Source organism: Thunnus maccoyii, chromosome 16 (genome assembly GCF_910596095.1).
Source record: "Thunnus maccoyii chromosome 16, fThuMac1.1, whole genome shotgun sequence".
NCBI lineage: Eukaryota > Metazoa > Chordata > Actinopteri > Scombriformes > Scombridae > Thunnus > Thunnus maccoyii.
The window spans coordinates 7572775-7600672 of NC_056548.1; the positions used below are offsets into that span (position 1 = coordinate 7572775).

The 27898-nt window shown below is 41.0% G+C and overlaps 2 protein-coding genes across 6 annotated transcripts in view; both read right to left on the reverse strand.

The window, feature by feature from the left end:
- The window catches only part of actn1 (actinin, alpha 1), a 58406-nt gene extending 53761 nt beyond the window's left edge, over positions 1 to 4645 (reverse strand). For 3 of the 5 annotated variants that reach the window (XM_042436836.1, XM_042436834.1, XM_042436837.1), the window contains exon 1: positions 4181 to 4645. In XM_042436836.1, the coding sequence (XP_042292770.1) occupies positions 4181 to 4288 (108 nt within the window). In that variant the 5' untranslated portion in view covers positions 4289 to 4645. The remainder of the gene's footprint in view (positions 1 to 4180) is intronic. The other 2 variants (XM_042436835.1, XM_042436833.1) reach the window with 1 other exon arrangement.
- A 6617-nt stretch (positions 4646 to 11262) lies between these two features.
- On the reverse strand, positions 11263 to 27753 carry dcaf5 (ddb1 and cul4 associated factor 5). Its single transcript, XM_042436842.1, has 9 exons — positions 27294 to 27753; positions 24504 to 24647; positions 23807 to 23843; positions 23573 to 23712; positions 21904 to 22033; positions 20390 to 20603; positions 17271 to 17337; positions 15401 to 15528; positions 11263 to 13375 (listed from the first exon to the last, which is right to left on the reverse strand). The coding sequence occupies exons 1-9, from the start codon at positions 27508 to 27510 to the stop codon at positions 12023 to 12025; spliced, it is 2430 nt and encodes an 809-aa protein (XP_042292776.1). The 5' UTR covers positions 27511 to 27753; the 3' UTR covers positions 11263 to 12022.
- Positions 27754 to 27898: the final 145 nt, after the last annotated feature.

Below are 27898 nucleotides of genomic sequence, written 5' to 3' on the forward strand. Positions count from 1 at the left end.
GATGACTACACTACGTCTTTCATAGAATCATACAGAATTTAATTTAAGTGTCTCAAAATATCATGCAGGAGCTATGTACGTGCTTGATTGCATGTGAGTTTAATCAAGTGCAGTTCTGGGTGACATTAGTTTACAGAGTCCAAGCTGCAGGATGAAAAACATCACATGACAGCCAGACAGTTTATTGAATATGGTGGTGGTGGGGGGGGCGAGAGGAGGGTGACACACTCTCTAGCACGCTCATGTTTTATGTAGTGAAAAGAACCAACATTTCAGCACATAACGCCTTCATCAGGGTGGAGAGCGGAGCCGCCTGTCACACAGAGAGAGAGAGAGAGAGAGAGAGAGAGAGAGAGAGAGAAAAGAGGGGAATTCACTCTTGTCATTCCCTGCTTTGTCATCGCCGGTTTGTGACGCTCTTCTTCTTTTGTTTAAAACAGGGCTACGAAAGGTGCATCATGGGAACAGAGGAATCTGATGACAGGAAGCATTTTGTGAGGTGGCCAGATTACCCATCCTATTATGCAATCTAGCAAACCGTTGCAGTTGTGGGAAAACAAACAAACAAAAAAAAAACAACAACACAAAACTCTTTTTACGTTTCCTTACATGAACTGAAAGATCCCTGTGTTGAGTCCTGAATCTAGAAACTGTCAGATATTGTATTTTAAAAATTCTTGGGCATAAAGAACAAAAACAGGCTTGTTTTTGTAGACATAGTAAGTGTTGTTTTGTCCAGCGGCGGTGAAATGTCAGTTACTTTAGATGTGGGTCAGGATGCTCAGTTTGGACGCCTGCTGCCAGCAACAGCCCCGCCCAGGGACTGCTGATTAGCCAAAGTGGGAAGTGTAAAGTGGTGACATGTCTGATGACTTGATTCGCTTAGTGAACACTTCCTGCATATCTGTCACACAAAAAGACAAGTTCCTGCATAGCCCGTTGGCCTGCGGGGTGAATTAATTGAGTCATGCATCACGATTCGAAGAAATGTATTGACCAACACGCTGCTGCTGCCCGTCAGCCTCAACGCCCAGAACTTGATTACTCTCCAAAGAGGAAACATCCATAAACTCATTGAGCAGGTTATATGAAATAACACAATAGATATTATATAATTTATCTTTTTTCTTCACTTAGTATATCAGAGAATGACATGCATCTTTAAAAAAAAAAAAAGGATTATGATCCACATCTGCCAGGACTCAGAATCAGTCTAGACTCATCAATTTGAGGCTCACAGTCACCAAATGAGACAAATGAGTGAACAAATCACGGAATGAGTCGATCTTATCTGTGACTTGGCTTGTACAGTCTGAGCAGGGGAATGTGGGTGTGGGTTGGGAGCGGTTTGGAAATACAGAGGTTGGGGTGTGGGAGATGGGAAATGGGAGGCGGGAGGTTTTACAGGCAGGCCTAATCGAAGGTACTTCTGCTTATATCCATATAAGGACAAACCTGGACAAATTAGCCACGACAGTCGACACCTGAACTCCACCTTCCGGCTATGAAAGCAACAGACGAAACTGTTACAGAATGATTATTAGACGAGGTGTGGATGTTTGTTTGTTTGTGAAACAGAGTGATAAATAAAGTCATATGTTATACAGGTGAAAATATGTGAGAGTTTGCAACTTCAAGTAACCTCTGGCATCAGTTACCTGGGACACCTGGGTCTGCAAAGACATTAAGATTCCAAGATAAGAGGATACCAGCGCCTTTATACCCGGGGGTCAGGTTAAGACTTGCATCGGACTCAAAATATTTTAAGCACTCTCTGACATGCTGGGTTCATGTGCGTCAAAGTGAATTGCAAAACAGTGAGTTCTGGTCCTCACCTGAGCAATAAATGTTTTTGTTTTTTTTTCTTTTCATTATTTAAGTCTAGTTTACCGTCACAGTTTGTGACTCAGAGTAGGATTATGTTGACAGTAAATTGTTTGCTAATTTCCAATTTTGACTCTCTGACAAACAAATGAATGGTCTTCAGGCTCTAGGGGAAGTGCAGCAGAACACAGAGGGAGGCACAGCTGGGAAATTTCCAGCACTGGACAATTTTAAGCTACTATTTCATGCGTATGTCTTCTGTCTGCAATCTGTTTGCAACTATAATAATAAAAACAGACAAATCCCAACTGTTAATGGGCCCTGTCTGTGGCTCATTTTTAAATACTCGTGTCCTGTTTAAATTAACCAACCAACATGTTGAAAGCTGAGGCAGCTCGTCCTACATGTAGGTTGATTCATTTACACACTAAACAGCTCATAATGTCTATAAAAATAACGTTTTTTTCTCAATGGGGAAAGAATCTACAAACATGAAAGGCTTTTAGGTTATCTGCTCATCAGTAGCAAAGCTGATTGTTGAAGCCTGGAGGGAATTTGGGTAGTGTGTGTCTTTGTGTGTGTACACAAAAGTTAACTATGCTCCCCCTGAGGCCGAGGACAGAGGTGCATGCCTGCCAGGGGGGCTGCTGCTGCTGTCACCTATCTCTCTCTCTCTCTCTCTCTCTCTGTGTAATTGCCTGTGGATCTAGTCAGATCTCATCACAACCAGCTATCACTGTTCTCTGCGGAGAGGAACAGATGAATAAAACATTCCTGCCCTCCGTAGGATGATTGGATCAATGAGGGTCATGCAGGCGCAGAAATATGCAGGTCATCACGGGAGAATATTTCACCATGATGGACTCATTTAGGTCTTTGAACCAAACTGTCAGGTACTGCTTCCTTCAGGCCTGTTCAAACTCTCTCTTTATTGCAAGAATAGTTTTTATATTGTGGACTAAAGAAGCAGCAGCAGCAGCAGATGATGTTGTCTGATGTCAGTGAAAAGTCCAGTCTGCTTATTCACACCTGACATCAGCCTTGCATACCTTTCCTTCACTTCCCTTAAATCGGTCTCGCCCGGTAGCAGCCCGCCGATGACATAATCCAGGAAACTAGAAGCCGGAGAGCTTCGCAGTGCAAGAAAGAAACTGGGGAAAAAGTTTTTCCAACGGCAGCGAGAGGGGCCGATTATTACCATTTTTGGGCACGCTTGCTCCCATGCAAGCCCAGCCCAAACCGCAGCGCTTACTCAGATTCCACAGCGCTTTTTCTTCCCCCTTTTTCAAAGCGGAGGAAAAAAGTATGAAGAGTAAGGGAAAAAAAAAAAGTAGCACCCCTTCACTGAAAATCGACCATTCATACTCTGCCTGGAAAAAAAGAGCAGCAGTTGTGAGAGGCGTGTAGAAAACTCTGAGCTTGTTAGGACAATACATGGATGTCTTACAGCTCTTTATAATAAAGATGACCCGGTACGTCTATTCATCATACGTGGAAAACAGACTGAATTAAAGAAGTTGGGTATTAATAAATATATGGGGAACTTCCACACTGTGATCAGCCTACAGAAAACAGCCACCAGAACAAATACAAATCTATTTATTTGCCTCAAAAAGTCAGTATTGTGCTTTGCTAACGCGCAGAATCCGCGCGTAAATGCGGCTAATTAAGAGGACGCTAAGTGTGTTATGGTGGGTCTCCCTCCTCTTGTCTCTCTCTCTCTCACACACACACACACACACACACACACACACACACACACACACACACACACACACACACACCATCCCCCGGGTTGTTAAGCATGGCCTAATCCACGTCGCATCATAAACCAGATGACAGGAGGGGCCAGTCACACACCATATGCAGTCAAGCGCATGGCTGACATCTGTTGCGCTGGAAAGGTGGGCGTCCTGTCCAGTTTTAATTATTTTTTTTACCCCCCCTTCTCTCTCCTCACTGGGGTGGGCCTCCTGTAATTCTCTGGTACAGGAAATTTCATAACGCTTTAGTGCTTTAGAACAGGATATGTGCAAGTGTCTGTGTGGGAAAAGTTTTGAAGCAGAATGATAAAAAGTAGCTGAAGTCGCAGAAAGGCCCACAGGTGACGACCACTGAGTTAATGAGCCTGTTAATTGAACTAAACAGCCACCAGTACGTGTTTGGTGGTTGTTGGCTGATAAATCATCAAAGTAGTCAAGCACACGTAGCCTATTAGAAATCCTCATTCCTGTGATAATAATAATAATTATTACTAGTATTATTATTATAATTATAATAATCAGCTGTATTATTATTATGATCACGAGCAACACATCCGCACCTTCACGGGGGTGTAAGGAAGTCAGTGTCTCACCTTTCTCTGCTGCTTCTCCCATGCAGGATCCAAGAGGAGATCCCGATCCCAGTCGTCTTCTTGTTGCATGTAATCATTCTGTTCATCGTACTGATCCATATTATACATGTATTTATAAAGCTTTATATATATAGACGGCGGCTTCTCTCTTACGTCCCCCGGTCCTCGGCGAGGTGATGTTACAGCAGTATATCACACACTGTATAGCTCAGCCTACTCTCCTCCACGCATTCACGACGGTGTGTGGATGAAATTAACGGTCCACCCCCGGCTTCCCTCTCTCTCTCTCTCTCTCTCTCTCTCTCTCTCTCTTTCTCTCTCTCTCTCTCTAACTCTCTTTCCCCCCTCCAACTCTGCCTCTTTTTTCTTCCTCTATCTGCTCTATTTTTCCCCCAGCAGGAGCTCTCTCAGCAGCGTACAGGCAGGCAGTAGGCAGGTCTAGTATCGAGGAGCGACAGACGCAAAAAACTTTGCTTCTAATTGACTGGGTAACCGACCGAGGATTCTGATTGGGCGCCTCGGGGACACAGCGCCCGCCTCCTTCAAGCTGATTGGCTGGCTCGACTGTCCGTGCGGAGGCATTATATCCAAGGTTGACTGCATAGGTTGATCCAACCATCTGACTGGGAGGATACTTCAAAACAAGTGTAACGCATTACTGAACACGATGTAACTGCAGGATGAAAAAAACTCTAAAACTGGGAACTTTTAGAGAACTACAAACTCCTTTTATTTAAGTTTTTTAGTTGTGGTGGAAGAAGTATTATGTAGTACTACTTAAAAGTAGCAATACTACAATAAAAATGTACTCTGTTACAAGTACAAGTCCTGTAACTGTGGTGGAAAAAGTACAATTTTGAGGTATACTTGTACTTTACTTGAGTATTTCCATTTTACGCCACTTTTTACTTGTATTCCACTACATTAGAGAGTTAAATTTTGTACTTTTTTTTACTTCACTATACATGTTTTACAGCTGTAGGCTAATTACTTTGCAGATGAGGATTTTACATACAAACCATATGATCTAAAACATAATGTACTGTATAGGTAGGATATAAAGTAGACAAAATTGGCTTTACCATGACCTGTTGCAACATTCGAGTGCTGCTCTCACAGTGATGCATCAGCAATAATAATTAATTCACATAACATATACACTGACAAGGGGCAGCAGAGATAATACTGTACTTGGAGAGGGGATCTGAACACTTTGTCCACCACTGAGTACATGACTATCATTAGTAATATATACTCTTAGTACATACATACTTAAAAGTAGACAATAATCGCAAACTACAAATATCATATTTGATTTGTTGTACATAATCTAGGTGGATTCCAGGTTTATAAAGATAACTAAATTGAAAAGTAACAAGGCTAACTGAATATGTTCGATAAATGTAAAATGTAATGGCACAGAACTACAAATAGCATATGAATGTAAATTCTGAAGAAAATTGTACTTAAGTACAGTAATTAAGTAAATGTACTTTCCACTATATTGTCTAATTTCTTACATATTCCTAACTGCTAGTTCAATACTTCATTACATATGAAGTCCTGCATTCAAAATGTTACTTATGTAAAAGTGCAGATTACCAGAAATTACTCAAAAGTAAATACATTATATGTAGTCAGAACTGTGAAGGGCCTATTAGAATATTATTATTGATGAATAACATGTGAGCAGCATTTTAATGTTGTATGTGATAGGTGGAGTAAAACATTTTCCCTAAAATGTGGAATACAAGTGTAGAGTAAAACTGAAATGCTCAAATTAAGCACTAGTGCCTCAGAAATGTATTTAAATGCAGTACTTGAGTAAATAGCAGTAGCCTATAGTTACTTTCCAAAAGAGGTATCTAGAAGTGATGTCATAGTTTGGTAAAATTTGGTGAATTCATGTTTAAATTACTAGAAAACATGAAAATGGGTTTAACTCAACTTAACATTGGTGTATTTTCTGTTCTGCTGCACATATTCATCAGTAAATAATCAGAATTACAGCACCTGTCAAGACTTCCAGCTTCAAAGCGACACAGTTATCTCAGATAATATGTTGTACTGCAATGGGAATAACGTGACAACTTGTTTCAGCGCCATATCCCATTTGTTTTGGGAATTAGACAAGCATTCTTTAATACAGAAAGCCTACTGTACACTACTGCGCGTTACAGTACGTTACTGCACCGCGCCTGCGCACAACAGATCATTCAAAAGAAAAGGTGAGTCACAACGAGGCTCCTGTAAACATCTGAAGCGATGGCCAGGTCTGTCTGCCTTGTAAGGTAAACCAACCCTCTCTCTTTTCTTCCCCCCTCTCTCTCTCTCTCTGTCTGTCTGTCTCTGTCACACACACACACACATACACACACACACACGCACACACACAGCAGGGAAGATATGCCGACACTGGATAGCCCCGACAGTCAGAAGAAAGTGGAGCGCTCTTCCATATATGGACAAACTTCCAAGGGTGAATGTTTGGGAAAGTGATGTCACGGACAGGGAGCAGACTGCCAGCTCACTGCCTGGTCCCTGGTTAAGGAAGCAGGCTGCGGTTCCTGTGCAGAGGTGCAGGCAGTAAAGGCAGCAGCATTCAGTCCGGTGGTGACGACAGAAAGTCAATGATAGAGCTGCAGCTTGTTGGGTGTGGAGCCTCGGAGTGTGCCAAAGAGATAATTAGACTCTTTTCCATTACTTCATTAAGTCAATTAAATAATTGATGCGTTTGAAAAACAAAGATTGTGCTATTCCGGAAAACTTCTGGCCAAAATGTTCATTATTATTAGGCTATGTTCATTATCTGTGCCAAGTAATTACTTTTATTTCATTATTATGTCTTCAAATAATAGAATATCTAATTAATTCATATTGGATTAGTAATATAAATTTGAACTATATTTGTACAGCCATGTGGCTCTGTGAGGCTGAACTTATGTGGCCTGTGACACTGTGAACATGCTGATGTTAAGCAGGTATATGTAATTTTTTGTTATAATTTCCATAATAAACATAACTTTAAACTTTCTTTGTATATGTTATAATATATATTTTGAATGTAAAGACCCTAAAATTGAATTATAGTATTATTATAATGTAATGATTATAATGGGTACTTTTTTTATTCACAAATTTCATTCCCCCCCCCCCAAAAAAAATTGCAATATTTCCTCTTTTCTTTCATGATTTCATCATATTTTATGCACTAAAATCTAAAATCTGGTTAAAATAAAAAAAAGAGTATATGTACAATTATTTTAAATGACCTGTTTGGAAACATAGAATTCAATTTGCCTTTATATTAATGTTTTGTTTTTTTTTTAAATTTATTTATTGTCATTGTCTTGGTCCTTCTATTCTGTATTTCCTGTCACGAGACTTGCTTATAATTTCAATTTACAATGTCTAACATTGTCTCTTATGATAAATAAAACAATTTAACTAGCACCAAACACAAAGTACAACTGCTTCTGCGGGTATTTAGTCACAAACCAAAGTCTTCGACAAATAAAAAAATTTGACCTGATGGTGGCGCTGGAGGGAAATGTCAGAGGATCACCATATTTATTACAATTCATCCTGAGGAAGACATGAATGCGAGTACCAAATCCATACAACAGTAAATTGAGAAATTTCACTTCAAACACAAATGTGAACCTCATGGTGGCACTTCAGGAAACGTCAAGGGCTAACCAAAGTTAGCAGGGTTCTTCCTCTGGGGATCATGAACGTCTGTACAAAATTTCATGGCAATCCACCCAACAGTTGTTGAGATACAGTTTGTCAGACTGGACCAAAGCAGTGGATCAACTTACTGACACAGAGCTACACTTCTAGCACATCTGAAAAGCTTTTAAATGTTCCTTTTTTGTGTTTCATTTGCTACACTAAAAACTAAAAGCGGTCCAACCCACAGAGAAGCGACAGGCGCTGATGAGAGAGGCTCTTCCTCTCACGACTGCAAATGATGGCTTATTAAACGCATCAATTAACTCATTCTAAGTAACCACTGAAATGTGTATAATTATTCTGATGGCACACTCCAGACTCCACAGTTTGGTTTGGACATACTGGAGAAATTTCATCCGCTCCAGCTACTTGACGTCAACATGATACTATTCAGCAGAATCCCAGAATATCTCCTGAAGAGTCAGTGGTACAAAGGAGCTCGTGCCTGCTTTCTGAGGCACAGGTCATGTGAAGAGATGGTGCGTTTGGCTCTGTCTGGTCTCTGGCACGTTCCCAAGGTATTCCAGTCATGTCGGGAGGGGAATTCTTAAATAGCTGCCCTTGCTGTTAAGGCTAAGCCATGTATGGGATACTGCAGAACAAGCACGATAATCCCATTGAGTTGTACATGTGTTTGGGTTTGTGGTCAAACAACATGAGCCTAAAACCATCTGTGACCGAAAGGACTATAGAAGCAACCCAGCAGAGGATAAAACACACAACTAACAGAGAGAGTTTTGCTCTTTTGCAACATAATGAAGCAGTGGGTGGAGGCTGATTTCTGCTGGAAGCTTAAGGGTCAAACACAGGATCTGACTTAAGAAACTGAAAAGGTTTTCACGTCCCCTCCCATACGATTGTGGTGCATCTGACTAAACCCATGCTCGCTCCACTGGAAGTCCTCAAAGGCTGCGGTTGTACTCAACCTCCCACTTATGAATGTGACCTATAAGGGAGGGTGTTCTGCGAAAGAGCATGCGTAACCGGTTAACTTTCCCTGGATAAATAAAGATTAAAAAAACTCCATTGTAAGTTCACTAATGAGTGCCGTTCCAGCCAAAGAGTAACTGTAAAAGATATGAGACTTTATTCTTTAAAGGATTTCATAAAAAAATCAACTCTTCAAATCATTTTGATTGATGTCACAGCTGTAAAACTGCTGTTGTTAGCCGTTAAAAACAAGCTGACTGTGTTATGCTCCTCTGCATCTGCAGCCTGTAATTAATCATTAAGCCATATGCGACCCAGCCGGCACACTCCAGTCAAAATGTAAACAACCCTAAAGTATATGATATCCCTATTTGAATACTCATCCCAGGGGGAGCATGGGGGTTAAATGAAGGGTGTCTACTTCCTGGAGATAAGTGACGGCCACACTGAGAAGTTCTACAAACAACTTGATAACCCTCGACTGCATTTCTGTCTGCCTTCATATTACTACTTCACCATCAGCCCGTGATACTGTACCATGTGTTTTTTGTGTGTGTGTGTGTGTGTGTGATTTTTCCTAACAACCACTGGTATGCCCTCTGGTAGTCTGCTTTTGTCTGGCAAGGAGAATGAAGAATAGTTCAGGCTGTAAGACAAGAGACAACTGGCATCGCGGTTTCCTCAGACAGCAATGACATCATGTGTTTCATAGACAATCATTACACTGTTGGGGAATCTGAGGGGAGGCTGAGTAGGCGTAAAAAAAAAAAAAAAACTAGTCCATTTATGGTTATTCACATCATGATGTGTCAATATCCTGTTCTGTTCTGTCCTGTTGCCTTTGATGTTCTTTAAAAATTTATTTCATATTGACCTACTTGATATAGTTTCATGACTAAAGGTGATAATACGGTGACGAAATCCCAACAGCAGACATCAGGCTCGTCACTACTACTGAGAAAACTGAGGTCATCATGTCTGCCAAGGAATTTTTGGGAGTTTTACAGATTAACAGCTACACATGGTGGGTAATTAATCAGCTGATTCCAGTATCTTTAGATTCAAAATAGTTCAATTCGACTACTTTTAAGCCAAATAAAACAAATAGATAAATTATTCACAATCTATCCACCAGAATTTTATTTTCTGGCAGTGAAAAGAGACGTTTTGAGACCACATCACGTGATCATTTAAATACGACAAGATTAAATAATTTTCTGAGTGGGAGGGTGTGTGCTTTGGGGGGAACTTGGACTGCAACCTCAGAATGTCAAACATTTTGGCTGCACCCCTGGCGGATATGATGCGACAATACCCTGCACTATTTAGACTGTTTTGCTTATCGGTTTACTGTTATGAGCTGATTTGCATGAAGTTTCAGGCCACCTGAGAAAACATGTAGCTGAAGTTAAAAGAGAAGAAACAACTTTCCAAACTCATATAACATAAAATCTACAGATGAGCAACTGAAACTTTTTTTCTACAGAAATACTTGTAGTTGAAAACATTTCTCTTATGTAATTACCTCTCACAACTTGTACTGTATTAACATTTTAAACTACAGTAAAGATTGACACTTCATTCTCAACCTTGGTCACCACAAAATCCATTTAGTAGCTATTCTTGGGCTTTCGATTGTATCAAAGGATCTTCCTCAGCGGACAGAGTTGCCCAGTTGTCATGGAATTGTAAATAGCAGTTGAAATTTCCATTTTTTCTTGTAATTATATTGTTTCCTCACTGTTTCCATGCCAACAACAAGCTTTCAATTGCAACTTTCAAACCCGCAAAGACAAGAAGTGCTTAGAAACTTTAACATCTACAATTCCACAATAACTCTATCTGCTGAGGAAGATCATGTGATATGACTGAAAGCTTCAGAACAGCTACTATATGGATCTTGTGGCGAGGGAGTTTTCACAAAGTGGCCCAAGACTTCTGCACTGTAATGTCCCGTACTCATAAAATCCATCCACTCAAAAAGGCAGATTCTTCACAGAGATGTGAATATTTGCGTTTTGTAATAAAACTCTTTGTGACTTTTGAATCACCGTTATAATTCTCAGTGATTTATATGTTTTGTTCAAATTGGCAAACTGCTAATAACGGCTGTAACTATCCTCTAAATCCAAGATGGCTTCTGGTCCAGTCAATAAAATATTCTACTCTGGCTGACACCGGTTGCTCAAGGTCACAGGCAGCTGAACGGGCTTCACATTTCCTTCACAGGGATGAGTTGAGGCTGTGTTGCCATGACAACGTGGTCAGCAGTTGGTAGCGGTGGGACCCAAATCTACAATAAAATAACTCGTTTTTCCATTATTTCAGACGGACGTGTGTAAGATGAGCGAATGTTTCACCACTCGAACCGTGTTGTGAATCAGTGGAGCCCCAGGAAGAAGTTGTAACATTATCACTGGAGAACAAATGATTCTTTAATTGCAGGAAAACAAAAGCGAGCGCTGGCTTGTAATGGTACCCAGGGGCTGGATAATGAGACAAAAAAACAACTGGTAGAGACACTGAAAGCATCATTTTCAATGCACAGCTTAAACAAATGGTGCTCCTTAGGATTTCTACGGAGACACAGTCAATTCTTCAGGCACCCTGAAGCAGTCTCAGCTAACAATCACTTAAAAATGAAAATAAGCCCAATCAGATTTAAGCTCAGTGTGAAACACAAGAAATTAAAACGCTGCAAAGCTTTTGTCCTCCATAAGACTTTTTTTTTTTTGTTATGCTTGGAGGTGCTCCAAATCCTGGGTGGAGCTCTGTGCAACAACCAGAGCATGAGAAAGAAACACTGATGCTGCAGGAAAATAAACGAGTAGCGCTTCACTTAAAATACCTTTTGTTATCGACAACATTTAGCTTGTGTTTTTTTTATTCCCAATCTTTTAATGTCATCTGTGGTTTGACCTCAAGAATGACGACACGTTCCAATTCATTTGTTCTGAAACAAAAAAAATAATCACACCTTCTTTTTTTCTTTTTTTTTTTTTAAAGTTCCTTAACGTCTTCTGCTTGTCAGCAGTGTGAGTTCATATGTGTCACATGACTTCAACAAGGACGCAAAATGAAAAAAGCTGAGTTGTAAAAACCCATAGAAAACCCACTTCCTAAATTAAGTCTGTTAACAAATGATTTATTTCCAGGGGGTGGAAGAAACAGGTGTCATTATGTTTTTAACTTCTTTTCCGAGGGTGAGGATCCTGACTCGCCCTCCTCTGATCTCATATGAGTCCGTTTCAGAGCGCTCTGTGCTGAGCCTTTTTGAGAGGACGGCCCGTCTCTCTGTGGCTTGTTGTCTTCCTCTGATTCTGAGGACACATGGAGGTTCTCACTCATGTATCCTGGTGCCACAGTCCGGTGCTGCCCGTTCACTCCAGGGCTACGCCGGCTCTGAGTGTTACTGTCTGCAGCCGCCGAGCTGCTACACGCCTCTCCGCTATCGGAGCTCTCTAAAGAAGCCCTCCCTTCAGTCCTGTGTGCATCCAGTGATGGAGGAGATGCAGCTGAATGTCTTCCCTGCTCAGTCCTGTCACTCCCTTCCTCATTCTCTTGACTCTCGGGAGACATTACTGGGCTCAGACACACAAAGTCCGAAGGGCTCAGACATTTGTCCTCGTCTCTGCCGCCGCCGATGCACGGCTTAACTTCGAGAGAGTTTTGTTCCTCGCCGGACGAGGAGGAAGACAGGTCATCGATCGAGATCGACGGGTAACTGCAGGAGTCGATCGCTGAAAACAGAGCCTGTACAGACTCGGGTCGCTCCTCAGCTCTTGAGACCACGTGCATGCGTCGCCGCCTCATCACGTTGCGCCGCCTCACTGCGCTGCGACGTTCCTCGTCGTCACTGCTGGAGCTGGAAGTGGATGTGGAGGAGCTGGAGGCTCCAGCAGGAAGTGAAGGGGAGGAGGTGGGGCTGGACAGTGTGGAGTTGTCCCTGGGGCTTGGAGAACGAGGCCGAGGCATGGGGTCGAGCCAAAACTCACTCGAGTCTGAGTCCTCGTTCACCAGGAAGCCCGACTGGTGCCTCTGATGCCTGCTTCGCCTCCTCGGCTGCTCCTCCCCGTCTGCTGCAGCTTGCTCTTCCCCTCCTGAAGCATCCGGTCCAGCCAGGGAGGAGGAGGAGGAGTTATCAGAGTCACTGTGGTGAGCTGCAGCAGCAGCAGCAGCGGCGGCGGCAGCAGCAGCGGCGGCAGCAGCCGAGGCAACGACGGGAGCCGCCGGTGTAGCCCGCGTAGAGCGGCGGCCACGGGCGTGGAGCTGCATGATAGCCTCCTCGCTCAGGTCGCTGTCAGAGTCTGAGCTCCAGCCCTCGATTTCTCGACGCACCAGCGAGTCAAAGAAAGCCATCATGCGCGGGTCCTCCTGGATGGACTGGCTGACGTAGTCGTGAGACAGACCGCTGCCGCTGTTGAGCACCAGACTGATGTATTCCTCATGGGTGTAGAGGCTGCGTGACTTGTCCTCCACACGTCCCTCCAGGTCTCCAAGACTGTCGGGCTGCTGATAGGGACTCCACACCTGGGGTGGGATGAAAGGATGGAAAGGGGGAGGAAGAATAAAGGAAAGATTTAAAGTTGGGCAGATGGGAAGAGAGAATGACAGAATGAAAAATGATAGGAGAAAAAGTCAGGAGCAGAAAGGGAGAGTTTGAGAACACAGAGTGAGTTATAGAGATTCCCTGTTATTGATAGCTTCTTATTGCAGAACACCTGGACCTGTATCACCTTTCCCTCCGTACAGTGAAACGCACAAAACAGAGAGCTGGTGTTACTGTGCAGACAAAAAAAAAGAAGAAAAATGTCTCACCCATGTTTGAATGCTTTTGGATGATAAATGTAAATAGTTTCTTCTTCTACTAAATGGTTTACTTTACTTCAGTATCCTGATATGAACCCTATCATACTCTGAGTAAGAAACTGCATATTCTGATGACCTTAACCTGACATTTATACACTCTTTAAACTATGATTAACAGAGATTGTATCATATTGTTTTTACACAACAGTAATCCAGCTGCACCTTCCACTTTATTTAGTGATTTTAAAAAAAAGTGTTTGAGCAATATTTGCACAAAAACATCCACAAGTATAACTCAAGGTAGCACCATGAAGGGGAGATGATGTTGAATAATGGAGCGCTTATGTGACATATCATGTTGGGTGTGTCTTCAGTCATTAATCAGACTATTGTGTATGGGATGAATGTTGCATATTTCCATACATATTAACAACTATTAGATGTTAAAATGCTGATGTTAAGCTGCCGGCTTATTATCATCCTAACATGAGCTTATTAACAACACTTTCTCCAGCTGTCTGGCTAAATTGATTTAAAAAAAAGAACAAATGACTGCTCACTGATAAGAGAAAAAGATAACAAATTAATATATTGTGTTTCTATGAGCGCAGGCCGGTGATGCGTAAACCGACTCAGTCATAGAAAGTGAGAGGTCAGCACCGGGACAATACGGTGAATCATCATCGCTCAGAAAGCTTGTGAGTGAACAAGAATTATAACACACAGCTGCTGTTTTCTGAGCTCATTATTCCAGAAGTGTAAAACCTTAATGTTGTGATGAGTAGCTCTTCAACCGCAGACTCTTTTCAAAGTCCTTTATCCCCTCAGCTGTCCTGCTTCTCAGCTCCTCTTACGCTCGCACAGCCTCATTACTTTGTGTTAGATTGTTGTTTGGTTGGCATTTATTATTATTCATGTGTTTATTAATTATTTCACGTCTATTTTTTTAAGCTTATAGCCTTTATTGTGAGTGGTGTTATTTCTTCTTTCTTTCCTATCAACTGTGTGTGTGTATCTGTTGATCTGGGCAACGAGCTGCTGCATACAATCGTCCTTACGGAGATAAATAAAGTTAATTTGAAACGGAAGGAGTCAACAGATCAAAAGGAGCTGCTTGAGAAGACTGAGAAGAATCACTGTGGAGGTTTTAACATAAGAAATATAACTTGATGGATTTATGTTTTCAATTTTAAATGCTGGGAAATGTTAGAATTTAAGTTTAAAACAAAAAATATTGATGTTACAGGCTGATCAAGCTTGAGCTACAGTGGAAGACTTACCTGTGAGCCTTTTGTATTTGATCCAGGCTACCTTACAATGACCTTAGAGAGCCTGACAGTGTATCATAGTGTGGGTCCGGTTTCAGAAATACTGTATCTGTGGAACCATTTCTATCTTCCCGTGACCAAGCTGTGTGGACTCTCATCTGTTTCAAACTACAGTCAATGATAGGGGAAATCCATCTTTTACACACAGGGAAGTCAGAGCTCTGTCGGTTACTGCACACTGTGTCATCCGAGATCAATGTCTCACTTAAGGGCACGTCTACTGTCTGAACGTCTCAGGACACGCAGAGTCGAATGTCGGGATGTACACTTACAGGAAAAACTACACAAGGTCTTTACCGTTTTCTCTGCTCTTTCTTACTCACCTTTGGGATCTGATCCAGACGCTAAAAATTAGATTTAATCAAGTCTTTCTGGAAAAAAGAGACACACACAGATTTATTGATATTCTTTAACTGACCTTGATGACTTTCTCCACGCCGGAGGAGCAGATCATGTAGGTGTGAGGGTTGAAGCGAACCTGGTTCACTATGGAGCGGTGACCCTTCAGGACCATGAAAGCCCCGTTCACCACACGACCAGCGCCACCTTAAAAAAAAAAAAAGAACACCAGGATGTGGGTTAGCTGTCAAAATACATAAACACACCGCCGCAGAGATACAAACCTATGACAGAGCACCTTTATTAAAGCAAACAAACACAGCCGCAATTATTCAACCTGCTTCTGTACCGTCTTCACAGAAAATACAACAGTAGTAAGAGCCGTAATGTAATCCTCATAGTATGCCATTAGTCTGACACCAAATAGGTCTAGTGCACATATTTTCAGTGTGAGTAACTACAGAGAAAATAAAATCCATAAATATGTCAGGAGGTGCCACACAGCTAGAAAAGACCGCATTCTTGGATCGCTGCATTTTGGGGGATTTTCTTCTTAAAATAATTAGATTTGAGGCGTATTCACAGCGAGCATACTGCATGTGTAGGATTTAATTCTTACTTTTCAGCATTTATCCTTTCTTTTTTATTTAGTTTGGGCAGGTGGGAACATTCAGACTCAAGCTAAATTTGGTGCTTAAAGGCCTTCGGCGTCTTACAACGAGTAACGGGATCCTACATAAACACACTATTTTATACCCGAGTTGGAACAGTTTATGTTTTTTTTTTCTCTCTGTGCTCTCCTCACTAGTTTTGAAGGGGGCGGGGCTAAGTTGGGAGAAGATGATATCAAGCGTTTCCGTGCACCAATCAGGGTTTGACTCAGAATCTGATGACAGTTGGTGGGTTTTTGGGTCACTGTCAGTCGTGATCATATGTAAAAATACTTCCTGGTAGTCAAAAGCTTCACTCAGCTCTTGAAATGTTACATCTACTTCCTCATTATGGCGCCATCAGATCGTTCATGCATGCCCAAAAACGGCTGTCTGTTCCATAACCTTTGTTGGTAAGGTTGTTGCTAAGATTGCTCCATGTGTTGTTCACATTGTCAACTCGTATATTTCAGAAGTTGACATTTCGAGTAAAGAACAAGAAAAAGAAGTAAAATCCTGCTACTATTGTTTTTGTTTACGTAGCCTCCAAAACTGCTGAGGAGCAGCTTCCTGAAGCTGACCAATCAGAACAGAGTGGGCTCATCGGGAGCAGAAGGGGGCCTTAAAGAAACAGGAGCTAAAACGGCCTGTTTCAGACAGAGGCTGAACCGAGGGGCGGCATAAAGGGCCAGTTTAAGATAAATAAGGAGTTGTTTTTTTACTGTAAATCATCAAAAAATATTCCAGTAGAGACGTGACAATGTGTATATGTCCCCTTTAACAAATAACAGCTAAAGATGTTGTTTTTTTTTCTTTTTTATCATAAATATTCTAAGAGATTTGAGACAGATGTTGATACAGGATATCTGATATTTACTTATGTCTGGAAGGTATGTTTTGACCAAATGAACTGGGGGTCAATCCACAGTCTGAGGCTGAGAGAGCACAGAGAAGTCCATCTGTGGTTAAAAGCTACAGCAGCTGGTATCAGGTTTGTTTTGCCTACACAGACGCCATTGAAATCTTTAACCTTGTGGAATGACGGCATTGAATCTTTTGTCCGACAAACAAACTACTTGTCAGTAATGTGGTTCATCTGTTTACAAGGCCTAGAAAATGTGAACAGCGTGAACTTAAAGAAACACAAAGTAAACAAGTGAAATGTTTCCACTACTGCGCAGGGAAAACAGAAGAAATTTAACTCTCACCTTGGGACCAAAGGTTATTAAATTATACTACTGAACATCAGCATACATCCACATAAATATGCAGTCGATGCAGACAGACTGAATAACTCACCTGCTTCTGGGTCTTTTGGGATTTTCCACATGTAGAGGTTGAAGTCGTCTGACCCGGACAAGATGTACTGAGAAGAAAAAAGAAAATGTTTAGTGATTTTAGCGTGTGCTGTTTCATACAAAACATTCCAGCAGATCTCAGGAAAAAGGGTAAATTTGATCTAAATACACATCGGGAGAGACAAACCCTGGGGATTCAATATATGGTACAAAACCAGCAGATCTTATCACAGTAATGTGTCTCATAATATGCGATCAAACGCCATGTTGACATGACATGACAGTCTGACCTTACCGGAGCTCCTGCTCCACGTCTGAACTGTTATTAGACTTTGTAAACAGATGGTTCCACTTAAACCTGTCGCTTAAGGTAAGTTTTGACAGAACAGGGGTGGTGGTTGCTCTCTGTTCTTATACATACATGTGTTTTAAAGCAACATGTAGAGAAAAAAACAAGGAATACAAACTGGCTTTTTCTTGCACGGGCTGTAATGGGTTGTTATTTCCAGAATTGAGATGTTTGGTCGTTGAATTTGCCAATTTTTTCGTTGATAAAATGTCCTTTTTCTAGCGTTTGGCTAGAGGTTGGTTTGGTTGGTTTTAAAAAATATTTCCCCTCATTTTTCTTCCTTCATTCTTTTCCTTCTTTTTGTTCAGCTGGATGTTAATCGAGCCTTATTTTACCATCTAGACGCACATTTTTTTGTTGAGTCATTTCCATTTTTGAAGGCATTGTCTTGTGCTGCTCGTTTTCTGACATGCTGTCAAGTCGTGGAATATTTTTCGTGCAGTTTTATCTGCCAAACATTTAAACAAATGTCTTTAATTTCCTTCTGTAAATATTCTGTTGGTCTCTGAAGAGGCTATCGATTTTCACTTTTTTTTTTAACTCTTCTACCAACTGAATTTACTTGACTTTTGGTGAAAAAACAGCAATAATCTACGTCTATGTAAAAGAAACCTACATAAAAATCATTGTTCCTTAAATACAGACTGTTTCTCAGACCGTAGTAACTCCAGGGCACATGAACACACTCAAATGAACACCTGCATGCTCCACCTCAGGTTCCCAGAGGACACGTCAAGCAGGAATGTCACACCCATAACTCCCCTCCCTCTTTCTTTTCCATCAATTTAATCTGGTAAGTTGCCACTCTCTTCCTCTGGTTTCACACCACTCTGAGAAAATCCTCCAATGTCTGTGGTTTTGGGTCTGTATGACGACGTTTCTGAGAATTGAGAGCGGTGAGAGAGAATTGGTGGTACGGTGGGATAAAGCTCTTACTTAAACATGTAAAATCATCTGGTCAAACCTCTATTACCTCCTTTTGTCACATGTCGTGGTTTCTCTTGCTACTTCTTATTTCCTCTAAATTGTGCTTTCTTATTAAAACTAGACATCTAACACGTACGCTCCACCAAAGATTTGATGTAAAAATTTTCTTCTTGGTTTAAAGAAAAACTCCAGATTTGATGTCAAACTGAAAGTGAAGCTTTCGATGGTTCCCACAACCCACTGAAATACGTGTAAACACTCACTCACAGCCCATAAGCTCACACATAGTGATGTCGAGGCAGTGGGAGTGAGTGGTACCAATCACATTTTATAGAAAAAACAAATGAGAAACTGTTTATCTGCAAAATAAGAACACCATATTGTCTGTTTTTGGCTATCCCTGGAAATTCAATATATGACAAAATACAAAAACAATGTCACTTTAAAAATATATCAGTCGATATGAATTTTTTCTTACATAAACAGATAAAATAACTAAACATTTTTGATAAGGATCCCTAAATAATTTTAGGATCCATTTGTTTTTTTAAACAACTGCATGTACATATGTAATGAGAAAGAAAAATAAACTCTTTCTTTCTGGTGGAAAAACTATGTAAAGGAGACACAGTTAGTACCTCAAACCTAACGTTTACATTTCTGCACTGTAATTTTCTGCGATAAGCTAATATCAGCTGATATATCAGCTCTGTTGAGATATCACTCTAGCTCTACAAGGCTGTACTTTTAAAGGTATAACAATTAAAACGTTATAAAACCCAAAAGCCTTCAGTAGGAAACTGCTGAGCTCTGTCCAGCTGATGGTTTTTGAGTATTCAGAGGAGTTGCATGTGTTAATTCATTATCAGTATTAAGCCAAACTCATCCTGATGCCTACCTCTGAAATCTACATCCCATAGCAAAAACAGTGACCGCAAAAGGTTAATGAAATGCTGCTTTAAGCAACAACAAACATTTTTAAAAAGTCTCTACCAGGTACAATCCCTGAGCTGAATGTACAAACAGAAATTCAGCAGCGACCCGTCTTTAAATACACATAATATCACTGCACAACAACTAAACTATTATATAAGTTTATACATACAGTATATCTCAAAACACACTGTCTGTCTCTGCTGATCAATCAGAGACCAATGACCCTGCTCAAAAGCTCCCCAACAATCCTCCTTGGCAGTCAGTCAACTTGGTGAGCGGATTCAAACCGGCGACCTCATGGTCACGACACGCTTCTGTAACCCTTTAAACTATCTTTTCGCCCATGTAGAGGATCATACTTTAAGCCTTCATGAGCTCTGCTGACACCCGAGGATAATGTTAACATAATAAACATAACTGCGGGGTGATGTCATGTCTGAGGAGGACCTATGGGAGGACCATTGGCTGAGCACAGGCGCTTCTGGTGTCGCTCCAACACCCGAATGTCCCAATTTCACAGAAGGAAACAATATATTCTTCTATTTTTATTCTTTCTATTGACCCCACATGTTCCCAATATTCTCGTTAAGTTTCCTTTTAAGTAATCACAAAGTCAGATAACACTTTATTTTTACTGTTTGACGTCATCTGTATCTGCTTGCTCTATCAGAAGTTAAATTAAACACAATATATTATATCGAGGACACTTCTTTTATAGTTGCACATGTCCATGGAGTGTATCATTTCATACACATAGTTCTCTTTGTGTAAGCCTGACACGTACAGTATGTTATCTTTGGAAAAATTGGGATCTTAGGATTAATAACAGATGACTTACTTAACTTTCTTTTCTGGTAGTTTTACTGTAGAATTAGTTTTTTAGGGGTTTGTACGACCTGATGACCAACCTGATCTTTGTCCCCGGCGAAGCAGCAGCTTTTCATGGTGCAGGAGTTGAAGTAGCCCTGGTTGTCGAACTGGAAGCTGGGCAGGCGGGAGTGCAGCTCGTAGAGGACGGGCGGCAGGCGGCGACGCAACGCCAGCAGCTGGGTGCCCGTGCTGTTGAAGCGAACGCTCATGGCGCTCTGCAGGGACATGCTGCCTCCGTAACGCAGCAGAGAGCTGAGAGGACAGAAGGAGAGAGAATATTGGACGAGTTAAGGTTTGTATCTACCAATCTTTATTTTTTTTATCTTCACAAATCACAAATTGAGGCTTCAAGAAGAGCATCTCATCTCTGTTAACTTCCAATCAATGACGTTCTGTTGTTGGGCACATGTTGGGACATTTCTTCTCTTTGGCAACTCTTCTTTCTTTTGGTATAAAGTGATTACAGACTGGTTCGGCTGGTAAACACAAGCTTACTGGAAGTGTATAGTGACACATTTCATGATTTCTTGGTATTGATGTTCCAAGTTTTTCAAATACTTAGATGACTTTAAAGCATTTTCTACTCAATATTATTCATTAAAAAAATGCAGCTGACATCATCAGACGTTACAATATAAACAGTGTGTGTCTGTAGCTTATCTGAAGATTATAGCAACTTGTTAAAATAATAAATAAAACGGGTATTTTACTTAACACTTAAACTATAAAAGTATGTGATTGAGTACCTGTTAACATTCCCTCATTGCAGAGAAAGGCTCAGTTTACTTTTACTACTTGTACTAATGACTGAAACATAACCTGAGTGTGTAAACACACACTTAATCCAGTGTTTCCACAGTCATTTTATCAATATAAACTACTGGTTTTTTGCATTGAGACAGTCCTGCAACTGGAAGAGGACCAGTGATCAGGGTAAAAGTGAGACAGCGGCGCCACCTGGTGGATATTATCAGGATAAGTGTGCATCACAAAAAGATTCACTCCTCAGACTGAAACAGATTCTGCTGATACAGTTTGCTGAACACTGAGGTTCTTGGGTAACTAAATAAATATATATCCTCTTTGTTTAAAGAAATATAAAAACACAGATTTTCAGGTTATTTCTTTTTCAGTTTGTGTGCAGGTTTAAAGCATCTAACTTCTCAAGCACATGAAGAAATAAAATCTTTATCATACATGAAATCTAAGTAACAATCTACATGTATTAAAAGACATAAATACATTTTCTGCCGCTGTCCAAACTTCTAAAGGGAACAAATTATCAGCAGCATAAATTTACATGACTTAACAATTATTTTAGTCCATTATTCTACTTTAATTGCTTCTCTGCATTATTTTTTTCTAATTAGGTTTATTCTTTTCACTGTTTTCATTGCCTCTATGGTTTATTTGTATGCTTATAATACATTATCATTTTTACTGCTGCTGCAAAAGAAGTTAATTTCCCCAGGGGGAGGGAGGAACAGTAAAGTTTCAACTTATTTAAAAAAAACTGGGTCAAAATATATAAAGCAGGGAACAAATATCAAACCTGCGTGGCTTGCGGATGTCCCATAATCCAACGCCCTCCTTGGAGTTGGCAGTCGCCAGCAGTCTGGGCTCGACAGGGTTGAACATCACGCTGTGGAAGGCTGAGGGGTAACTGGCCAAGCAGAACGGCTCTAAAGGAAGAGATAAACCATAAAAATGCATTAGAATCACATAATAATTAACACTGAATCTTCTGTGATGGATCTTTACATCTATTTTGGTCATATTCATGCTAAAAAAATCATATTTTTAATGATGTAATGTTGAATTTCTGCTCCTAAATTCTACTTTCTCACATCACAGTCGCTAAAACATTCCCAAACTACAGGTGTATTTACATATTTTGATGCATTATCTTTTCAGCTACAGTAAAACTGATAATAATATCCCACTATAAAGATGACAGATAGCTGAGCCAGCAAGGGGATATAGAGACATTTCCGTGTAACTTTCATCCTTTCAAACTGGAGCTTTAGTGCTGTAACAGACCGATATAAAACACCTGCTGGCGGTTACGGTAGATTGATTTCTGCTAAATGTATTATTAGGCCAACTTGGCCACAACGAAGGCTTCTAAAATAGACGGATGTGGACGTCATGCAAGATGATCCACTGCATTAATAAAGTTATCAACAAGTCTCACTAATCCCGTTTACACCCGTTTCAGTCCGGCAGAGTCACTTAAAATACACGGCGTGATTCCCTGTGAAGAGTTTTTAATCACAACTGTGAGAGAGGACTTTAGACACCAGCTGTGTTTGTGTAATCTTTATTATCACTCAGACTATTGTAAAGGTTCATTTTCTGCCTGGAACCTTCCTCAACATGACTGAAAATTGTAAAAATTTGATTTTTCTACAGGAATTTAAACCACTGCTGCATAATCTGTCTGATTCTCAACAGGCTGTTGATGTTTTTAGGGGGTATTTTAGAGCCTACTGTGTCAGTCTCATTGTTATCTAGACGGCTGTTGGGTTGTTTTAAGGAATCTTTTTGTCTTCGGGATGTAATATTTGAGAAATTTAATTCATGATTGACACCTGCAGTGTTTACACTCTGATACAGTGCTGTATTTTTTCATTGTTGCTTCCTATCTTTGGCCCGGACACTCTTGAAAATGAGGTTTTCCTGGTTAAATAAACAGTAAAATATCATCCCGCTAACAGGATGGTTACTGTACATCCGACATAACCGCAATGTCCCTGGTTCGACTCCAGCCAGGGACCTTCGCTGCATGTTATTCCCATCGCTTGTTTCCACTTACCTGCACACTATCCAATAAAAAAATGCAGAAAAAAAAATCTTCTTTAAAATAAAATCAATTTTTAAACTGATCCATAACACTTTTTACCAATCTGAGCACGAATCTTGCAATTTATTAATTTATCTTCCAGTGCAGAAAACTTCACATGATTTTTATTTTTTCTACAACCACCTCTAAATCCATTGTAAGCCTCTCACAGTCCAGCGGTGTGTATTTTCAGACTATGAGAAATCAGATCCTCGTTGGTTCAGAGATATCTATAATTATTAACGTCATTTGGAAGCTGCTTTATCCCCACACGCCTCAACGACACGCATATACTTTAAGCACTGCTCCGTTTTGAATAGATTTCTGACTCAGCTATAAAAAAAGGTATTACATAGTCATACACGGCATCTCCGCTTACCTCCGTGAGGTGGCTCACGAGTGTCCCAGATAAGAACGCGTCCGTCGTCAGACGAGCTGGCAAACACGTTGTCATTGACCGGGCTGACAGACAGACTGTACACGGCATCGATGTGCAGGAACACGTTCAGAGTTTCCCTTCTGTAAGAACAACAATCATCCCAGTGTTAGTTTAAGCCAAAAAAAAGGCTGTTAAAAAATGTTAAAACAGTATCAGTTGTGTTATTCTACCCACCTCTCCACATCATGAAGAATCACCTGTTCATCATTTCCTATAAAAGAGCCAACAGACAAGTCGTGAAGGGAAGGAATGCGGGTTGTGAGTTCTCGACTTCGTTCTCAGTGTTGATATGAAAAACTGGCATCAGGTGTGTATAAAAAGACGTGGTCAGTCAGTTATCTATCGACAAACAACGAAATCTTTAAACTGCGTCATCGGTCCAACAAGATATTTGATCCTCTGGACTTATTTGCATGGCAGCCAGACAGTGGTCAGTAAGCAGCTCACATCACATGCCTCCAAAATATCATACTTACGCAACTTCAGCATCATAAAAAATTCTACCCTTGTGCTGTGAAGTAGATACAGAATTACTGCAACTACCTAAAAGTACCCATTAAACATTTTATCTGACAGAGTACTTTATTTCTGATTATGTAAAGACTAAGATTAGGTTTCTTTCTGGTTCTATTTGCATTCAGATCTGTATTTCTTTTTACATTTATTTCACTGCACTATACCTGCAGTGTGGCTGCTTGTTATGAGCTGCAAAAAAACAAAAACACATCCCCGAGTTCACCAAAGTTTTCTAATTTAATCAGATCAGGCTGCTGACAGACAGACAACAACACTTCAATTTCTAGGTCAAGGACTCAGAGGACTCAGAGGACTCAGAGCAGCACAAGGCAGATCTAGTTTTTCTTGCTCTTACCACCAGAGAAGACCTTTTTGTTGGTGCTGTCAAAGGCCAGGCAGAAGATGTTGGACAGGTGCTCCCCTTTCAGTTTCACAGGTTTGGACCGAGCATGGATGGCTTTCTCCATGTGCCACAGAAGCACTCGGCGGTCATCTCCACCTGTAGACACGATGCCATCGATTTTAGAGAAATGCGTCATGTAGTCTGAACATAAACTACAGAACAAAAGAGGATAAGATTGTGTGTAGAGCTGCAAATTAATCTGCAACTACATTGATAATCAGTTAACCATTTTGAGTGATTAGGAAAGAAAAAGCCAAAATTCTCTGATTCCAGCTTCTCATATGTGAATATTTTCTGGTTTCTTTAGTCCACTATGACAGTAAACTGAATGTTTTTGGGTTGTGGACTGCTGGTTGAGACAAAACACGACATTTTAGGTCACATCTTAGGCTTGTGATGGACATTTTTCACCATTTTCTGACATTTTACAGATTAAACAACTAGTTGACTAATCGAACAATTAAAATAATCATTACTTGCAGCCATAACTGTATGCATGTGTTCAAAAGTACAGCTGCAACGATTAGTCAAGTGAGAAAATTCATCACCAACTATTTTGATAACCGTTTAATCCCTTTGAGTCATTTTTTTAAGAAAAAATGTCCAAACTCTCTGGTTCCAGCTCCTCAAATGTCAATAATTTAGGCTTTATTTAGTCCTCTATGACATTAAAATAAATATCTTTGAGTTATGGACATTTGAGGACGTCACTTTGGGTTTTGGGAAACAGTCATCGGCATTTTTCACCATTTTTGGCCACTTTGTGGACTAAATGATTAATCCAGAAAATAATCAACAGATTAATCGATAATGAAAATAATGATCAGTTACAGCCCTGTTCAAAAGAAACTTGTGCTTTATGTATATGGTGCCACATGTTGACCATGAGCAGCAATCAGTCATGTTCATGCTCCATCAGAGTTCATAATTATACTCATTTGGCCAGGAGAGGTATACACAGTATATACAAGTGGAAAAGTTAATGAGGTGCATACTAACATTTAAAGATCCCCTCCAGACAGATTATGGTTATTCCACAAAAATTAATAATAGCAATAATTACCACTTTAAAATCTGTGTAATATCACAATCCGCTATCCTGTAGTACTCAAGTATAATTCTGAGGTATATTTTTCTTGAGTATTTTCATTTGTTACTAAAATTCAGATGGAAATATTTCATTTTTACTCCACAACACTGATCTCACAGCTGCTAGTTACTTAAAGATCCCCTCCAGACATTTACTGACATAGAAAAAAAACCCTCTCAAATTGCTTGGAACAGTAATGTGTGTCTGATGTGGTTGTTCCACAAAAAAACAGTATAATTACCACTTTAAAATCCATATAATGACATCTACTCCTTCTCTCTTATTAAAAATTCCACTCCACTCCTCCGCCACTAAGCTTTCACATTAGTGATGTTGTTACGTAACCGAGTACACTTGCGTATCTACACACTCACACGGTGGGTGGCGGTATGCGTCTGGTTGGTTTGTGAGCTGCCAATAAACACAAAGAAGAAGAAGAAGAAGAAGAAGAAGAAGAAGAAGAAGAGCACACTTGCGTCATCATCTATGCAACATTTGTTTATGTTTATTCCTACACTATTCCTACTATTATTGATATTTTGAAGACAATATCAAGAAGGACCTTCTCAGAGAGATGCTTTCGTGGCCACGTTTGAACGGGAAAGTTGAATAGTTATGACGTCACATTCTCAACAGCAGTCCACTTCAAATAGGTGTATCTGTGGACTCTGTATCTACATGACATACCCCCTTAGTTAGTTTTAGGTGAGCAGTGAGATGGTTAGGGGTCAGGTGGGTGTGTCATGTAGGTCTGTCCGCTTCCATGTTTTGGTACAGCAGTTTTCACACCTGATGAGTAAACATGAGCTGCACTCAAGACCACCTTTTCAAGTGGATCTGTCCATTGGTCTGTGCCCGGGTTGGTCTGTGCCCGGGTACGTTACACAGTATTCACACTAATCACACAAACTGGACTTTGGGGTCAAGTATACTAAGATCCGGGCACAGGTCCCTGATGTGACAGCCTTCTCAGTGTATGTGCACTGGAAGCTTCAAAGTATCCACATTACACTTGTGTGAGTTGAATATTGGACCAGGATTGGCTTCAAATATAGTTGTGATGTCACCAATCATACTCATAAGTTCACCTCTTAAAATCAGACTAAATGTGAGCTCAGAGAAACTCCCCAAATTCAGCAGATAAATGTGAAAACAGCCTTTCTAGTGTCAAACTCTGCACTTACATCATTCTGCACAGTGAAGCTCAAACACTCAACTGTAGGAACAATAAGCAAAACATATTTTTGAGTGGAGGGGGACTTTAAGTCAACAGCAGCCCTTCTTGTACAAAGTAAACATCCTCAGCACAGTAAAAATGGCAAGCCTGAGGCTATCATACTAGGCCAGATGATTGTTTTTAATCCTCTCAGGACATAAATAGCTTTGTGATTTCAGGAGGTAGCCACGATTAGACCCATCGGAGCGAGAAAATGTGCACTTGAGCGGCCACAGTGATCGTGTTATGGACTGACATATGGGACAGGTCCGGGGGCTGCTGTCCTCTGAGCTGCTCGCTGTTTGGGAGACTGACGTTAGCCTGCTAGCAAGAAAGGCTAGGCTAGCTTAGCATCGGCGTTAGCATGCTAACACATTCTGTCAGTCTCAGCTAGGCAGGTATGGAGGAAGGGGGGGGGGGGGATTTGTCAACTTACCAGACACCAACCATTCACCGCCGTTGTTGGAGAACTCAATGGCGTTGACGCAGCCGAAGTGTCCGAGCATGTCCTTCTTGTAGAGGCTGGTGCAGCCGGCTAGCCTGCGCCGCTGGAACTCCTCCTTCATGAGCGGCTGCCCGGTCAGCTCTCTGCGGGACAGAAAGCCCACCGAGGAGCGCATACCGCAGCCCTTCAGCTCCTTCATTTTCCACATGCAAATATTAAAACACTGCTTCTGTTTTCACCCGCGGCTCCCCTCGACACCAGCCTGTGCTCGTGTTGCTCGGTTGGTTGTTGTCCTCTGCTCTTGTTTGGTCTACATTATGGTGGATCTCCCCCCCTCCTGCTGCCTGCTGATGTCGACGTTGTTTTGTAGCAGCAGCGGCAGCAGCTCTGTCTTCACGGCAGTCCCAGCTGCAGCTTCCTGCTCCGGTGGGGGATCTCTCTCTCCCCCCCCCCCCCCCCCCCCGTCTGTCACCAGCCTGCTTAAGGGTGACCACAAGTCAGACAAACGCTGGTGCATTCATTTTGTTTCTTGCTCGCGTACAAAACAACACGTGGAGTAAATTGTCACGACTTATTGCTGCTCATATCTACCTTCA